Source organism: Tiliqua scincoides, chromosome 2 (assembly GCF_035046505.1).
Source record: "Tiliqua scincoides isolate rTilSci1 chromosome 2, rTilSci1.hap2, whole genome shotgun sequence".
In the NCBI taxonomy this organism is placed as follows: domain Eukaryota; kingdom Metazoa; phylum Chordata; class Lepidosauria; order Squamata; family Scincidae; genus Tiliqua; species Tiliqua scincoides.
The window spans coordinates 11,001,408-11,019,980 of record NC_089822.1 but is presented as its reverse complement, the minus strand read 5'-3'; the positions used below and the strand labels follow the sequence as shown (position 1 = coordinate 11,019,980).

Sequence of the window (18,573 nt, the reverse complement as noted above, 5' to 3'; positions counted from 1 at the left end):
GCTTACATAATAGCTCAGGTCAAACACCACAAACCTGATCTCAAATCATGATTTGATCATTAGAAAAGTACCACGAGCTTTCATGCTTCATCTTCCCCTTTCAATTCCTGTTTAACCTTAACCATAATTTGTTATAATATGGTTACCACTAGCTAGAAATTGACTCCTAACCATGGTTTGCCAACCTACTTCGAACCATGGGGTTGGTTTCTAACCATGGCAATCTAATCTTCAAACCATGATAATCTAGAGGTGCTGTGTACCAGTTGAAAAGCCAATTTTGCTCAAGCACAGGGATGTGGTTTCTTGCAAGGACCCCTCCCTGTCATCTGCTATATGATCAGGACCTTCAGGGTTGATTTTTGGAGGGGATGCTGAACGCTACTGTTGGAAAAGAATGCGAAGGCCTTTCTTCACATGTGGAACACTACTTTCAGTTATCTGTATCTATCTAACTCTATGAAGGGAATTCCTAGTTAGTGCAAGTATGCCTAAACAGATATAATGGCAAACTATAGTTAGAGCAAATAGGGAGGAGGGAACCTGGACATTGGAGGGGAGGAAGGACCATGTGATCTAACTTAAATTCCCAGTCCTCCAGACCAGGGGTGTCCAAACTTTTTGGCAAGAGGGCCACATCATCTCTCTGACACTGTGTCGGGGGCCGAATTAATTTACATTTCAGATTTGAATAAATTTACATAAATGAATATATTAGAGATGGAACTTGTATAAATGAATGAAGGTCTTGCAATAGCTCAAGGCCTATAAAAGTCTGTGCACAAAGCAAGGCTAGCCTTTCCTTCACTGCCATTGCTGCATCACAGACATGAAACAGCAAGTAGTGGAGGGAGCCCTCGTCCCACAGGTCATGTGAGAGGTCAAACAGTCATCTTCACACTGAGAGCAGTTGCATCAGGCCAGCATGGGCTCCAGCAAGTCTCCGGAGGGCCAGATGCTTATTGGAGACTAGGGGCTCCCTGCGGGCCGGATTGTGAGTACCCAAGGGCCACAAGTGGCCCCCGGGCCAGGGTTTGGGCACCCCTGCTCCAGACCATGGTTTGGAGATCATTTTTGTGACATCTAAATTGAGCCAATGTTGGCTGAATTAATTTCTGAATTAATTCCTGCATCTATCTCACATTGTTTTTCTTGGAGCACCAAACTACTTTGGGTATCATTAAAACACCACATAGAAGAGCTTACTTCCTCATCATTGTTATATACGTAATTAATCATTTCAAAAGAGCAATCTTGGGATGTTCAAAAATTTGTCCACAATATTGTTTTGCATATCTTACAGCCCAATCCTATCCACACTTTCCTGGGAGTAAGCCCCAGTGACTCTAATGGGACTTACTTCTGAGTAGACATGCATAGGATTAGGTTCTTATTCCTAAACCTATCATCATACATTAAAAAAAGATACGAGTTTCCATGTTGGCAAATGTATAGGGCTGAACAGAAAGCCCCCAATCAAAATCTCCAGGAGGCTCTAATGTCTAATATCAGGTATAGGAATCCTCCAATTTATGATTTTAATGCTTTGGAAAATCTGAACCAGGGTGTGTTTAATTCATGTGAATGAGGAAGTCCATGCTCTTATAGAGGTGTTTGTGTTTATACTCTAAAATAGGAAGATTAGGGTGATGCATAGCTGGGCCAGTATAAAATCTTAAACCGGGTAGTTGTGTGGCATTTCTAGATCTGCACTTCTAATCACTGCCAGATAAAGAGTTGCTGCATGACACTGAGATGATTTCCGCCTTAACCCATCAGAAATTTGACATGGCAGGTGTCTGGGTGATGAAAAGTTTATTTATGGGACATCTAGCCCAATACACTACAGTAAAGTACCACATTAATATAGGGAAATACCAGATGCACTGCAGTAAATACCCAGAATCACAATACTGTGCATAACCTAAAAAGTTTTTCACTTAGGTTGGATACATGAATAGTGTAGTAGTGGCAATAACAAGACTTTGCCACTTTCTTTTTATTAACAGTATTTATATACCGCTTTTCAACTAAAAGTTCTTTAGGTATTTCAGAGTCAGCTGCCCTGTTAAAAATGTCCTGAGGCCATGATTATCCCACTGTTGATGATCATGTCCATCATCATAACTACAGAGATATGAGAAAGAGTTGTGCAGAAATGTGTGGCTCTACACCTCTCTATTCTACTTGGATGCTCATTTTTCAATACCTGATAATGTTAAAGTACAGGGTAACTGAACAGGAGGAATACTAACCCTGCAGTAAAATAAGAAATGGGCCTAGATGGAAGCAGTCCCCAAACTGAGAAGTTCATAAGACAAGTATAACAAATTTTACTTGACCATCATAATTTGATCTAAACCTGTACTGAAGTTGCTAACTGAAAATTTGGGATCATGTATAATTGCATCTGGATTTTGCAGCTTGAGCCCAACTCTCAATTTAAGATCAACACTGAAGCCTAATCGCTCACAATAGCTGTTCTTCCATTTCTCTCAGCTGACAGAAAGGAGTTACCCTATGCCCCGTTATTTTCCATGGAAGGGTAAAGACAAGGTGCCCTATCTTTCAGAGCAAAGGGAAAATGTTATGTGTGAGAGCTAGATGACTTGCATTTTTCCTTTGCAAGTTGCTTAAATTTTCTACTTAATTTGATTAATGTTTCAAAGCACACCATGGAGAGGCAACTGGCTTCTTCATTGACTGATTGGAAGTCCTATACTGCTTCCTTTTTTATTTCTCCCTTTGTATTACAGTAAATTTCAAATGCTTGCAAATGTAGAGTAAACAATCACTTGAGTTCAATTTAGAGAGCTTCCTTTTTTATTCTTTGGGTGATTATTGGGTATGGACGTGCATCATGCCTGTTGGAAAAGAGACTTCGCAGTTCAGTCTGTGTTTTCTTTGCATGTATTTTTGCTGACATGCATTGTGTTCATTTAGTTTATTTTAAGAGGTATTGCTATTAATAATATATTTCCCATGGATCACTCTGAAGGGCAGTACATGCAAAAAAAAAAAAAGTATCATTGCCGTGGGTCAGGTTCTTTTGTGAAACTCTGCTTCTATCTACAGGCCAAATTTGCAGGAAGAGAGATCTTTTGTGTTAGTAATTGGTACGATATTAATATTTGGTACTTCTGGTGGAGAAATTAATAAGAACTTTGATAAGATTTGTTACTGGTTGGTGTTTTGATACTTCTCATTCCCCAATTTATACAAAAATTATTAATGGGTACATTTAGTTTTTTAAAATATGGACAGCAATACTCCACGCAGTAAAAGACTTGAACGATTAATGCTACCCTTATGCCTCTTTTGAGTAGTTGTAGCCATGGGGCTTGGCACTGCCACCATTGTCTTTGTGCCAAAAAATATCCGCAGCGGCTGCCGCATTCTAGTACTGGAGGGTTGTCTCGAAAATTCCGCAGTGAATGCGTCGAGTTTCTACATTACTGTAGACTTTCTCTTTTAAAACAGATCCCCCACCCCCTTAAAAATAAACAACCATTCATACCCCCTCCCTCCAGTCAAAAAAGGCACTTTCCAGATTGCTGGGTCCAAGCACCTGAGAATGATACATTTTATACAGCAAGTGCAGAAATTCTTGGTGAGCTTTTTTTTATTCATGCACACAAATAGTTCCTTAAAGAGCCTACTCTAGCATATTATCAACACTCTTTCAAATTTTATTATCTGAAACAAATGTGCCAGTGAATTTTAAGCAGAAAATCAACATAAAGAGTGTAGCTAATTTTAAATGGACAGTTTTTAACAAAGGATTTTTTCCTCCACAAAACAAAATGTCATTGCAAAAATGTCTGTTAATCCCATAACAACAATTATAGTGGTGGATGTATACAAATATATATATATATATATATATGTGTGTGTGTGTGTGTGTGTGTGTATGTGTGTGTGTGTGTGTACACACATGCCTGCACACACATAAACACACACATGTATCCTTAAATGGTTTCCTCTGAATTTTGATTATTTTCTTCTTAACTGGAGGAAAGAGATTTTTAGGTTGGATTTGGGAATAAAAATAAAGATGTAGTAAAAGTTAAAGGCTTACACTATCGGGATGAAATGTGTTCACTCATGATCTCCAAAACTATCTGTTTGGTGGTAAAATGGATGCTACAGATGAAATCTTTACAAGGAGCATAATCCTAAAAAAAGTCAATCTCCTGCTGGTTGCCGTGTCTCTTTGGTACCTCACAGGCTTCGACACAGTCCTGGACGAGTGCCCATTGATGTCATGGAAACACTCAAATTACTGAGAATGATTCATGTCTGTGCTGTTCTGTTATCCTCCCCCACACAAATAGAAGTAGATTTTTAACCCTGACAACTTGTAATTTGCAGTGGGTTTATTTTTGTATCTGGATAAATATTTTTTAACAACTGAAATTAAAATCAGGCAGTCTGAATCTGATATGATAGCAAGGAGAAAAGCAAGGACGACAGGTATCAACATGCTACAAATAAGGACCATTTGCAGGGTTCTTTGTGCAATAAGTTGAATTTGCTTATTTTATTTCTTCCCTCCCCACACACTTATATTTATGGTGACCATTCACCTAGTAGAATGGAATGAAGGAGATTGGCCTTATAGGTGCACTATGAAGTAACATTAACATATGCGCCTTTCATACTTTTCTTAGGATTTTTCCTCTTGTTTCATGTCTTCTCATCACAGCCCAAAAGATTCAAGAGCTGAATTGTTTATGGCTGTAACTGTATTATTTTCGACATTGATTTCCAGTGTTCTGAATGTGGAGTGAACTCAATATTTTCACTCCATTAGTATTGTTGTTTATTAGTACTTCTACTATTAAAACACTTTTTGTGAGTTACTAAAATAAGGTTTGTCAAAATATTACTTCTTTGGCTATGTAGACAAATTCAGTCCGTAGTCTTTAGTTTTCTGGCAAGGAATAGCTTATTTTAAGAACAGATTGAAAGACCTTAAATTTTATTTAAAAAAAAGTCACAGAACATTTCTTTAGAAGTTCAGGATAGTTTTTTCCCCTCCTTATTATGATTATTGGTCATATATTAACAAGGATGAGTGCAATCCTTGGAGAGCCTCTTCAGGGAATCTCCATTGAAAGAGACAACAGGAGCATCACAGTTGTGTTTTTGTGTAGTTCCTTTCCAAAGGGTTTGACTGCAAGAACTTCCATGCCGGCATAGGTCCTATATTTCTAAACAGAAGATGAAACAAGAGTACAAATTCATATAAGCAAGTTAATATCCATAAGTGCCATTTTAAGAGCTTGTAAAAAAAACAACACAACCACAATTTGATGTTACTTTGTTCTATCTAGTAAAGTAGGATAACTTAGATAACAATAAAGAAACACGGCTGTATTGAGTATTGGAAATACTAAATGATATGTTGGGTCTATTTAATTGTGGAAATTAGATTTTCAAACGTTTGTTCACTACTTTCTCTAGAAAGCAAGAGCTTAATTTTTGAGAGTGCAATCTGTATGTAGCCCCATTGAATTTAATGAGACTTACTCCCAGGTAAATATGTATAGTACTGTGGCCTTATGGATTAATCCTATATTCACCCCACACCGGTGGAATGCTAGTTCCATTGGTGCACACTGTACAAAAGTGCCATAAAGCGCTTTACAATAGCACAAGAGCAGCCACTCTGGTACCTGCTGGACCAGGTATGTCTGGAGGAGGTAATGGAATGGGTGGGAGGAGGGTGGCAACAGAGGCGGGGTGTGGGTGGATCACGTCCAGAAGGGGGTGGGATAGGTAGCACTGGCACGTGACATATCCTATCCCCCTTCCTGGACCTGATTTGCCAACAAGGATGAACATGAACTAGTTGACCTGCTGGGGCTTATCCTGGGGCGGGGGGGGCAAATGTCCCCTTACCTCAAGGAGACCTCCAACAGCCAAAATCCCTCCATGGCAATGTAGCTGGCACTGGTGCAGCTGCATTGCCACACAGGAATTTAGTCAGGATTGGATTGCCCAGCTGTTTCCTTTTTTTGTTTGTTTGTTTAATTCCATATTGTAAATGCAGGAAAAATTCATATGCTTTTTTCTCATTGGTTATATTACTTTGACACTCAGTTGGAATATGATATTCTGTAATGAAAAATGCATTCCTTAAAGTAAAGGGGATTTTGCAAAGTATGTGTCTTTCGTAGTGATAGTAATTAAATGATTCATTTGCAGGGGTAATGTACTGTACTATGTATAGCCCATTATTGCAATTTATTATATGCTTGATTGGGAAAACAACCCGAACTCTGCATTACATTAGATCTGTGCACCTAAGTGTCATTACTGTTGTCCACCAATACGTATGTCTTCCATGAATCAAATGTAATAGGTGTTCAGTCGCTAACAGTATTGCATTTCTGTGATTCTTTCTATATTAAGCCATTTAATGTAATCTCTGGTGATCTTAAAGTACTCTTAATAACTGTCATATGCCCTTGCCCACTTTATCTTAATCTGTCACTTCTTTACCGTCGGCTTAATCACCTGGGTGGTTTTCATGCCATCAACACCTATGAGTGTTCTTTGTTTCCCTTGTGCATCAAGGCTACTAGGTTTTCCTATTTTTCACTAGTAAATGTTGATGATCACTTTACATTTCTGAACCAGACCTCTGATCTTTTTGCTGAACGGACAACTATATATGACTACATCATGGGTGCCTGCGCAGTTGGTGCTTTAAAGGGAAACATAAAAGCACAGAAGACAATCAAATTAGATACTTAGAGCTGGCTCAGAATCTCACAGCCCATTCAACTGACTTGCATTTCTGAGGCAGCTGAAACATTGGTAGGAAGTGACAAGTTTCGATCCAAAATTTCCATCGTAGTGTAACTGCCAAGATCAGGTCTTTCACTGAGGAACTACACTGGGAAAAAGAGTGAACAGTCAGACTTTTGAAAGGTTTCTTTGCTAAATTCACCATCTGGAGAGCCTTTGATTGATTACCTTTGACCTCAGTGGTGAATACAGTGTAATCAATGGGAATTATTATGGTCAGGTCATGACATCAGTAACTTTCCTGCTGTGTACCTAAAAAATAAATTTACTCATCCTTTTAGGGATATGAAAGAAAATTAAAATAAAAGGGAGGTGTAGATTCTGTTCCCCCCCCCCCCAGTGGAATTGCTGAACCTGTTTCATTTATGCTGCAATCCTAACCACACTTTCCTGAGAGTAGGTCCCATTGAACACAATAGGACTTACTTATGAGTAGGCATGCATAGGATTGTGCCCTTAGAGTTTTGGGATGCATGAATGGCATTTGGAATGAGAATAGGACATTTATTTCCCCCTTGTCATGCTGAAAAAGAAAATGCTTTAGGCCACAGTCTCCAAGTACCTCTGTCCAACAAGTCCCATTGAAGTGAATGGAGGATGCAAGTCAGAATCTCCATTTACTTGATATGGAGTATCAAAGGAGCAGACTGGGTGAGATGGCAGGAGATCTGTAATCAAACCTCCTATTTTTGTAAGCTATAAGTATGTGTGATCCACGTGGGATCAGAATCATGGTATTGTGGGAAGAGATGTAACCATTTTCTTGCACCATTTTATTGAACTAACAGCGCAGTCTTACACCTCACCACTGCATAGCTTCAACCATACCCAGTGGAGTGCGCGCAGCATGCTATGGTGGTGGGGTGTTCAGATGGTCAGTGAGAGATAAGTAAAAAAAAAAACTAAGTAAATAAATAAGTAAAAAAACACATTTTTAACTTACATCCCAGTAGGCTGCCTGATAGCCTTTGGGTCTCCTGAGACCTATGCCAGCAATTTTGTCCTACAGAAGGAAGGGGATGGGGGTGGATTGAAAATCAGGGATAGGATACAGTGTGTGCTTTTGCCTCTTCCAGCTCACACCCTGCTCCCTGACCTTCCCGTCTTCACTCCACACCTCCCCATCCCCATGTATGACCCTCCGATGCCTTACCTGCTGCAGTGTGGCTTGGGTGGGCCATTGGCATGTGTGGGGAGCTGCTAATCACTTCTGCTGGTGGCTCTTCCACGCTTGGCAGCAGGGCATTATTTATGGTGGTGCCTTGCTACTGACAATGGCAGAATGTGCGTTCTTCTGTCATACCTTTGTGATAGGATTGGGCCATAAGTTGCCCACCCCAGCTGCTGCTTTTACAAGAGGAGAAAATATACAGGTGTGCTGAAGCTGTTCCTGTCAGTGAGCTCTGTGCTGAGGCCCTTGCATGGGTGATACTCTTCTGCATGTGAGAACTATTTAGCTTGAGCTAGGTAATATTTAGAAAGCATTCAGTTTCCTCTCCTTTCCCAGTTTGAAGAGACATTGGCCAACAGTCTGAGGCAAAGAGGCAAAGAAGGAAGGCCCATAGCCAGGGAGACAGACCAGGGACAGACTGCACTTGCTCTCAGTGTGGAAGGGATTGTCACTCCCAAATTGGCCTTTTCAGCCACACTAGATGCTGTTCCAGAACCACCATTCAGAGCGCGATACCATAGTCTTTTGAGACTGAAGGTTGCCAACACTCAGGTAATATCTAGCTAGGTAGCTTGAGCTAGGTAATATCTAGGGCAGGGGTGTCAAAACCTGTTTCATACTGAGGGCCTATACCAGAATTTGACCTTCAGAAACTAGGAACATGCATTATTTACAACAGAACTGTTATGTTTCGCAAAAAGAATGTTTTTCACTATTGTAGAAGGTGTCTTTGAAGATAAGAGGTATCAGGGCCGAATGGCATTCATGTTGCTGCTGAGGGATGGAAGTGATGTTGTTAGGCAGGAAGAGATGTCATTAAACAACTCATAACCAAAAATAAGCACTTTTTCTCACTTAGGAATGACATACAAATGACAGAGGAGAAAACATGCAAATCTTCATCATATTTCAAGATATGGGAGTGCCCAATATTCATGGGGGCTGCCCTTTTAACAGTAACACCTCAGCACTGCTCAGCAGCTGAGAGCCTGGGGGCCGAATAAAAAGCTTCTGCGGGCCGCATTCGGCCCCTGGGCCTTATGTTTGACACCCCTGTTCTAGGGTAAGAGGACTAGGGACTCAGGGCCCAATCCTATCCAACTTTCCAGTGCCATTGCAGCTGCAGTGCAGCCTTGAGAAAAGGGAACAAATGTTCATGTTTGTTCCATGACTCCATCATGTTGCCCATAAGTGCATAAGTGCATAAACTCCATCATGTTGCCCCCGCCACCACAAGATGCAGCACAAGCCCCGTTGGTGCAGCTGCACCAGTAATGGAAAATTGGATAGGATTTGGTCTTCAGAAACTAGGAATGTGCATTATTCAGAACAGAACTGTTACGTTTCACAAAAAGAATGTTTTTCACTATTGTAGAAGGTGTCTTCAAAGATAAGAGGTATCAGGTACAACCCTGATCATCATTAATAATTTGAATTGATTCCATAACATATTATTTTGAAAACTACTCACGTCAAATAACACAGGCCTCTCTTTTTTTTAACAGGTAAAACAGAAAGAGGCTCCTATTCTTCGTACGGGCGAGAGTCAAACATACAGGGTTGCCACCAGGTAAGAGTCAGAGAATAGCATGGAATAGTTTGTATGACACAACATGATGAAACAGTGGATGGAATATACACTTGGTTATGGATTATTATCTTGCTTTTGAGATTCATCAAATGGTTGGTAAAGGGGACTTTAACAAAAAAAAATTAAATTGTATCTGCAAATGTAGACATTAAATTGCTTGTGTAATCTTTCCTTCTGTTATTGATGAGTCTCTTTTAGCAACTAGTTACTCTGCTGGCACCCTATTGGCATACTATTGATCGGTCTCTAAAAACAGTTTCATACTGTTCAAGCATGACAATTCCTGCATAATGGCTCAACTTAAGGAACTATTTGTTAAAGAGTGGAGTGGTTGCACACCTACAGAGCATGTGTAAGACCTTGGCTTTGGATGGCAATTGCCATAAATTATAGCTTACATAGAGTCTGTATGATGTTGTGTGAAAACAGGGTTGTATTGAGGGATAAAAATGTCTGTGAAAATATGATTTGTTGTCCCTTTTTGTTTCTGAATTGTTTTTGGCTGGAAGTCAAGGCCAGCAGGCTAACAGCAAAACCTCTCAAGGGAAGCATGCACAAGCTAGAAAAATAAGAATAGTTTAATTAAATAATAAAATGCCCATGTAATACAAAGGTATAGCATGTGTGTGTTTGTGGCTCTGTGCACTCTGCATTTGCATACTTTTAACTCTCCAGAGAGTGGTTTTAGCCTTAAATTACTATCAATAGGCAAAAGGCTAAGCTTCTTTCAAGCCAAGTGATCAATAAAATGCTGCCATTTAGTTCCACCAGGAATATACCATTTTTTTTAAAGCTAAAGTTAATTTTTTTCTCTAGATCTTTTTCTGTTTTTTTTCCCCTCCTTTTGCAATAGTTTTTCAATCTGAGAAACTACTAGGAGGAATTAATAATCCTTTTTCATTATTCAAAACTATGCAGAATTTTTACTGACCTAGGAAAAAGAGGCATTTCTTGTTGAACGGGGAAATCATTTTTCCTTCTATTGTTTTCAAATGGTCAGGTCTCCTGAGTAGATGGGGAAAAGAATGTCGGATTTATGGGGGTTCACAAGTTTGTTAAATTATAGAAAAAATATAAACAGTCCAAGTAAGTAAATAGAACCTCGCCTTGAGAAATACACACACACACACACACACACACACACACACACACACAGAGCATTAATGTATTCTAAGAGTTGGCATTCCATTGCCTTCCTGCATCTGTTAACTTTTTCATGTTTAGACTCTCCAGCCTATTCAGATATGCCATCAATTCCATCCCGAGCTGTGGCCAGAGATTTGTCGAAATGAGACACAAGAGTGACTATGTTAGGAACTAAGGATTGCAGGTGTTGTCGAGTGCAATTCACTTCACTTTCTTTCGAAGTGCTTCCACAGGAAAGTAAAGGCACAGCCATTCCAGGGCAACGGAAACATCTTTGGAATGTGACTGCAAATGCTTGGAGCAGATAGCTCAGGCAGTGAGCAGCTTAGCGCTGGGTCTCTAGTGTAAAGCTTTCAGTTCCTGTGGAAGGCTGTTCCTGTGTATCTAGTTTCTGGAGAGTCAAGGCAGAGTTTGTTTGAATGGAATAAGGACGAGGTTGATGACATGTTTCCTTTTGCAGGTGGTGGTGAAACAACTGCAACTTTCAGTGGGGCTTTTTGTTTGTTGTTGAATGACAAGGTAGTCCTGTATGACTGAAGTGTTGCTTTTGTTGTTGTTTAGCTAGTCACAGTTTTTACAGGTTGCTTATTGTAAGGCAGCAGGATATCTCTGGTGTCTTCAGTTAAACTTTTTTTTGTAATTCTGTTACATATGTAGATCATACACTATTTGAAATGCATTACAATAAAGTGATGTTTTCAGTTTCTGCTGCTGTTAGTATTTTAAGTTCTTGTGTAAAAGTTCAGCAACACACATCCCTAATCCTTGTAGCAGATGTCTAAGGAAATAATCTTTCCTGGGGCGCCAACTTAGTTCTAATTGTCCTCAAAATAAGGAAGTACCTGGACCTTTTTTGACAATGTTGGTTTACATTTAAGAGGAACTCAGATCAGACATTCCAGGAAACTGACCAGGGAGTAAAAACAGAATAGGTATCACCTGTTATGAAACATAGAAAACAAGCTATTAGCCAAGCAGCAAGGTCAAGCACAGTTATTGTTTACGGAGGAGGTAAATTACTGATCCCAACCAAGAAGGTTGACGGAAAATAAATAGAAACTGAAGTTCTTCCAAACCAGGTGGTCTTGAAATTGGTTGTGCTAGGACAGGGTGCCAATTGATTGCCAAAGCATATTCATTTTGGACACGATCCTACTTAATTGGCATGCTGGCATAGCACACACTCCACCAGCCTCTGCGCTGTGCAAAAGCACTATAAAGCATTTTGCAATGGTGCAGAGACCGACAGCCCAATCATGCGCACATCTACTCAGAAGTAAGTCCCATTAGAGTCAATGGGGCTTACTCCCAGGAAAGCGTGGATAGGATTGGGCTGTGGGTGCGTTACTGTGGAGGTTGAGGCCTTTGCGTGCATGGTGGCACATCACAGGACACCTGCCAGAGCAGGCAAGTTCCCTGCCAGGCAGTGCAGGGGCAAGGTGAATGCAAGGTGAGGGTGGGGAGGGGATGAAATGGGGTGGGGAGGGCAGTGATGAGGTGGGGGCTGAGTGAATCAGACCTGTGAGGGGCAGGATCAGTGGTGGCAGTGGCACATGCTGCTTCCTATCCCCTCTCCTGGGGCCTGATTCATCTACACAGGTGCACTTGCCACATCCTTCCCCCCTCCTTGTCCTGACCCACCTATACAGGTGCACATCGACTTACATCAGCCATATGGTTCTCATAGGTCTGAATAAACGTATTGCATGGGCTGGGGCTTTCTCCAGGGCAAGGAGATTAATATCTACTTACCTCGAGGAGACTACCAGCTTGCAAACTTCCTGCTGAGCCTTCACTTTGCCTGCTGTGTGTGAATTTGTGCGATGGGGCTACCTGTCTCTACTCTCTCCCTCTCTCTGCACATTGTGAACGGCCATGTTATAAAAAATTTCCAATTGAAACAACATAGCGTTGTCCTTGATATTAAATAGCCTATGTGATCTTGACAAAGTCATGTGGCAGTTGGTAAACCACATTTTGCATATTTCAAGTCCTCTAGGACAGGATTTCTCAAACTGTAGGTCCTGAGGTGATTGTAGGTGGATTGCGAAGCTGTAACTGACAAGCTGACAGTAGGTGAGCCAAATGCATTGAACTGTTACCCTGCACATGCCCAATCTCGTCTGATCTTGGAAGCTAAGCAGGGTCAGGCCTGGTTAGTACTTGGATGGGAGACCACCTGGGAATACCGGGTGCTGTAGGCTTATACCATAGTCTTTCGAGACTGAAGATTGCCAACCAACCATTATGGAAAGTGAAACTGAACCACACTGTGCCTTTACTCCTGAGTAGACAAACATGCCTTGAGCCATTACAAAGATCAGGCCGAGAGGAATCCTACACTACCAGAATGGTCTTGATCCGATCAACGCAGCCTCTCAAATAAACTCAAGATTGAAGTCCCTTCTTCCAAGATGATGAATGTATTGACCCCTATGAAAAGTGAAACGAAACCACATGTTTGCATTTATTTGTGAGTAAGCAAACTGCCTTGGCTCATGTAGAAGGTCAGGCAAAGGGGAGTACAAAACCACCGGAATGGTCCCGATCCTATGTACGTGAAGCTCAACAAGTGCTCCAGAAGGGAGCCTACCCCCACCATAGCACAGTAAAAAATAGGCTTGATCTGGTAAAGATGTTTTTCTTTTTTAGTCTTGTAAAGTTCGGTAGGTCCTAATGCTGTGTAATTTCAAAAACTGGGTTCCAGTGCTAATAGGAATACATATTCCTCCCCCCCCCCGTCAAATCTCATTTCCTCTGCTCATCATTTTGGGTTTTTAATGCTGTTTAGAGGGAAGCTTTGAATCTCAATCCAGCCCTAACAAAAAAAAAAAAAAAACATGTTGGTTTTAAAATTGATTTTGTCCCAAACTGCATTGACCTAGCTTAAAAATAAGAACCTAAATTGAACTAAGTATTACGTAGGGCTGAAAATCTTATGGGGCTTTTTGGGGGGAGGGGAATGGAGTGGGGTTGAGGTTTTTGCAGGCAGGTTACAGAGAGAATTTACTTGGTGGAACAGGGCTGGCTTCCCCATCTTTTATTTATTTATTTATTTATTTATTTATTTATTTATTTATTTATTTATAGTATAGCCTGCCTATCAAGAGAAAATTGTGCAATTTCAGTGCTTGCTGTGTTTTGGCCATGACATCACTGCCAGGTCACTGCCACTTCCGATGGGTCCTGGACAGATTGCCATTACCATGCACTCCCCAGATAAATACAGCCGACAACAGGTATGGAATTAAAATGGGCCACTTTTATTAAAATACCAAACATTGCAACAGGGCAACAAAAGGGGTTAAACAAACCCATCCCAAGTGCGGGGGTTCTAGGTGGGGGAAACGGTCCTAGCCATCTACGTCCCCCGGTCTCGTAGGGTGTCCACCCGACTCCAGATGTAACTTAATTGTTATTAAGCGTGCCTCTCAACGTCGCCCGAAGAGGGTAAGTCAGCAGAACTGCTATGCCTTCAGGTCACCCCTGCAAGGCCCCCAAGTTTGGACAAGGGGCTAGCCAGACTGCCTCCTCGAAACGGTCAGGCATCATGGGAGCGGTTCTGGTTCACCCCATTGCTGACTTAGATTGGACACTGAGAATGTCTTCTGCCTACCCACCCCGCACTTCTACCACCAATGACCAGGGCATTAAATACCTATATCAAGAACCCAAACCCACTCCACAGCCAGTCTGGGTTAGGCGAAAAAAACCACCATCTTAGAGCCAATTTTGATGGTGATTAAAAATTCCTACCAGGCCCTCATAGGGCGACTAGCTAATCCCAGACTAGCTATGGGCAGGCAGGGTGGGTGTCGCTTGCGCACGTGCACCTGTGCTGCTCTCCCGTTCCACCCCCTTCAGCCAGCCGGCCAATAAGCTGGCAGCAAACCCCTGCTGCCGGCTGATAGGGGGGAAATAATAATAATAATAATAATAATAATAATAATAAAACTTTATTTTTATCCTGCCCTTCTCCCCAAAGGGACCCAGAAAGCCTGGCAATCACTGCCATCGCGCCAGGGAGGTGCACTAACAGCCCTTCTAAAAAAAATGGGCCCCAGTATTAAAAGTTTGAGAACCAGGATGTTATTTCTAGGATATTATTAACCCATCTTTTCTTTCTTCTTCCTCTGGAATTCCCTCCACCTGGAATTGAGAACAGCCCCCTCTTTGGAGTCCTTTTGGTGGGGTCTCAAGACTTTTTATTTAGGAAAGCTTTTAAATGCTGACATCGGGGGCTAGCACTTTTTTATGAAACATCTTTTAATCTATGATCCAATGGTGTTTTTTTTTGGTGGTTTTAACTTTTTAAATCTTTTTAGCACTGTTTTTAGAAAATTTAAATATTATTTTAAGCTGCCTTGAGGGCCCTTAAGCGGGGTGGAAAGGCGGGGTATAAATCTCTTTAAATAAATAAATAAAATAAAAGGCAGAAGCTGTTCAACTTTACTCAAAGAATGATTTAGTCAAGCAATGTGACAACTTAGGCCCCAATCCTATCCAGTTTTACAGTGCTGGTGCTGCTGTGCCAGTGAAATATGCACTGCTTGCTGTGTTGGGAAGGCAGTCACAGAGGCCTCCTCAAGGTATGGGAACATTTGTTCCTTTACCTTGGGGCTGCCTTGCAGCTGCACCAGTGCTGAAAAGTAGGATAGGATTGGGCCCTTAGCTTGTTCAGTTGTTTTCAAGATTTTCACTATGTGGATGCTTTAGAAGAAAAAAATATTTTTTCAGTAAACTTGCCAAGAAGTCTGAAATGTGATAGTGACCATATGAAAAACCAGCCTGTGAGTTCAGGATTGAGTTTACATAGGTGCATTCATTGTTCAGTAGCTCCAGCACTGAATGATGGTGTTTATGCATGAAACTACAGATATTACAGGCAGAATTCACAGCCTATCTCCTTTCATTATATCTCAAACATAGTATTTTTCAGTGTGGGCATGTTCACCTGCAATTTAAGTCTTCTGTATGCAAATCCACTCTCAGACATGGATACAGATATAAAACACCTTGTCATTTCAAAGGTTAGATCTTCTTTTTTAAGTATTGTGTAGTTGATGTGATTTCTAGTTGCATAATAGCATTCACTGGTTTGGAATCTGTAGTAGCTAAATTCCAAAATTTTATTCCTATTAAACAAATATGCATTATGCACATATTAACTATTAACAAAGTAATTAGTTGCTGTAATCAATCTACTGGGCAAAGAAGGTGCTACATTTTTAAATATATTTTGAAGCAGTCACTAAAATCCATGGAAAACAACTTGCCACCAGTTGCATTGTGAAAATAAAGAATGTCCAAAGAATGCAGGAACTAGGAATAGATTTAAGACACTAACATTCTGTTAACTAAAATATGGCAGAATTCATTATATCTAAATAGTTAAGAAACAACATTTTTTTCCAGAATGAGAGGTTGGCTGCCATCTTTAGTTTATTGCAAAGTATTCAGACAGAGATTAAAGAAGGTTTATAAATGGAAAATCTGACAGAATCTGAAAGGTGAATGGAAATTATTCTCATTAAAGCTAAGCAGGCTGACCCTTTATTTGCAGATCTGCTGAGTGCCCAAACAAATATTAACAGATGTTTGCAGCAAAACCAGCTTCTTACCAGCTTTTTGTAATTTTTATGAGTCATAAGGATCATTGCAAGCAAATAAGTTCTCTCTTTCTTCAATGATATTCTGACATCAATAGTTCAATATTTATCGTACCTATAAAGCGTTAAATGCCATTATTTGTTAGTCACTTTTATAGATTTTTTTTTTAGTGGTGGCGCATGTGGACAGGGAATCTTTGGGTTAGGGCTTGTGTGCATACTGATTGGGTAACCAGTGTTGACATGGAGATAATTAGGTCTTTGGTTTGTTCACTAGCAACTATTGGATGCTACTATCTACATGCCATGCGCTGATACCTACTGATATACAGGGATGGGCGAGTCAGGCACGGCTTCACTTGATTCTCAAATCTCTGCCCCGCGATTCGAATAACGGGGGCACTTTCCGACTCGCCTGGAGCATTTTTGTGATTCGAAAAGACTCGAGTTTCAAATCATTCTCTTTATAAAGCCCACCGTGGCTCTGTGGAAGAAAATGGGGCAACTGCTAGGCTGTGTGTCTGTCTAGGTGTTCCCCTACACTCCCCTGCTGTCCCCACCCATCTCATCTAAGGCAGCAGCGCAACCCCTAAACAACCCCTGAGTAGAACAAAACAAACCTTTCCTGAGTTCCTAAGAACTAAGTTCCTAAGAAAAACCCCTCAGAAAAAGCACAGCTGCTGCATCTGCTGCTTGTGCAGAAGTATATCCCATAATGCCCCATCCCTGCCTGCCTACCCAAAAAACTAAGAAAAGCTGCCTGCCTGTGCTGGGAACATGAGAGAATGCACACAAGACAACTGCTTGCTTTGGCAGTGAGGGATGCAATGGAATGTGGGTGACTCCCCCCACTTTTCTCCACCCCCTGCAGCCCCTCCTTCTGCTTCCCAAACCCACTTGTCCCTTTGGGGAAAAATGGCTACTCCTGTCCCCCTCCGTCCAATGGATGCTCCGGGACACCAGATAGTTGCCTCCCTTCCCTGGGTTCTCTAGACATGCAGATGCCTCAAGCCAGGTAAAATTGATATTTTTGCAGAAGCTGCTACAATTTCTGTATCAGGAGACCCTGTAAGTTTTTTTTTTTTAAGCTCAAACAAAAAAAAAATTAACTATTTTGCTCCACCCCCTCCCAGCCCATCTCTGAACATAGCATACCCTTCTGCTTCTGCTTCTGCTACTTGCATACACAAAAAACAGCTTCCAGATCATTGCAAGAGATTTTTGCAGGTGAGATGGAGATGGCGCAACCCATGTGCTTGGGCGGGCAACTCGAGTCACCCAAGCAGATGGCAACTCACAAATCAGGGTCCCCTGACTCAAGTGTTTTGCTGAGTCTTCCATGCACGTGACTCGCGTCTCCACAAGTCAGCGGAAAATACTGATTTTCGCGACTCAGACTCAAGTTCCTATCCCTGCTGATATGTAACTAGTTCTCCCTCTTAAGTGCTGATTGCCCCCAATCTGCTAAGCAGGGCATCTCTTTTTCCTTATGCACCAGCATTATGTTTTCTCTATAGTTCTCTCATCGCAGTTCAAAATTCACCGCTCTGAGTTGGCAAGAACCATTTTTGCTCTTAAACATTGTGATCAACAACAGACATAGAATGTATCTCAGAACTACAGCTTTGTGATTGATATGTAGCGTGAAAGGTGTTATCTATAGGAGGCTACATAAGAGCTTATAGTTCCATAAGTTCCTATAGTTTCATAATCAGGTTCATAATTCATATTGTTGTTGGCAACCTTCAGTCTCGAAAGACTATGGTATCGCGCTCTGAGTGGTGGTTCTGGCACAGTGTCTAGTGTGGCTGAAAAGGCCAATTCGGGAGCGACAATCCCTTCCACACTGGGAGCAAGTGCAGTCTGTCCCTGTTCTGTCTCCCTGGCTATGGGCCTTCCTTCTTTGCCTCTTTACCTCAGTCTGTTGGCAAAGTGTCTCTTCAAACTAGGAAAGGCCATGCTGCACAGCCTGCCTCCAAGCAGAACGCTCAGAGGCCAAGGTTTCCCACCTGTTGAGGTTCATTCCTAAGGCTTTCAGATCCCTCTTGCAGATATCGTTGTAGCGCAGCTGTGGTCTACCCATAGGGCGCTTTCTCTGCACAAGTTCTCCATAGAGGAGGTCCTCTGGGATCCGACTGCTTACTCAAGCGCCCATTCTCACGACATGACCAAGCCAACGCAGGTGTCTCTGTTTCAGCAGTGTATACACGCTGGGGATTCCAGCTTGTTCCAGGACTGTG

At 41.4% G+C, this 18,573-nt stretch overlaps 1 protein-coding gene and 1 pseudogene across 17 annotated transcripts in view; both read left to right on the top strand.

Moving 5' to 3' along the window:
- TCF4 (transcription factor 4) overlaps positions 1-18,573 on the top strand; it is a 444,763-nt gene that overhangs the window by 212,278 nt on the left and 213,912 nt on the right. For all 17 annotated transcript variants that reach the window (XR_010793922.1, XM_066617927.1, XM_066617917.1 and 14 more), the window contains one exon: positions 9,493-9,557. Coding sequence is in view for 16 of the 17 variants with exons in the window: in XM_066617927.1 (XP_066474024.1) it covers positions 9,493-9,557 (65 nt within the window). In the remaining variant the exon portion in view is untranslated. The remainder of the gene's footprint in view (positions 1-9,492; positions 9,558-18,573) is intronic.
- On the top strand, positions 12,812-12,928 carry LOC136643266 (5S ribosomal RNA; annotated as a pseudogene).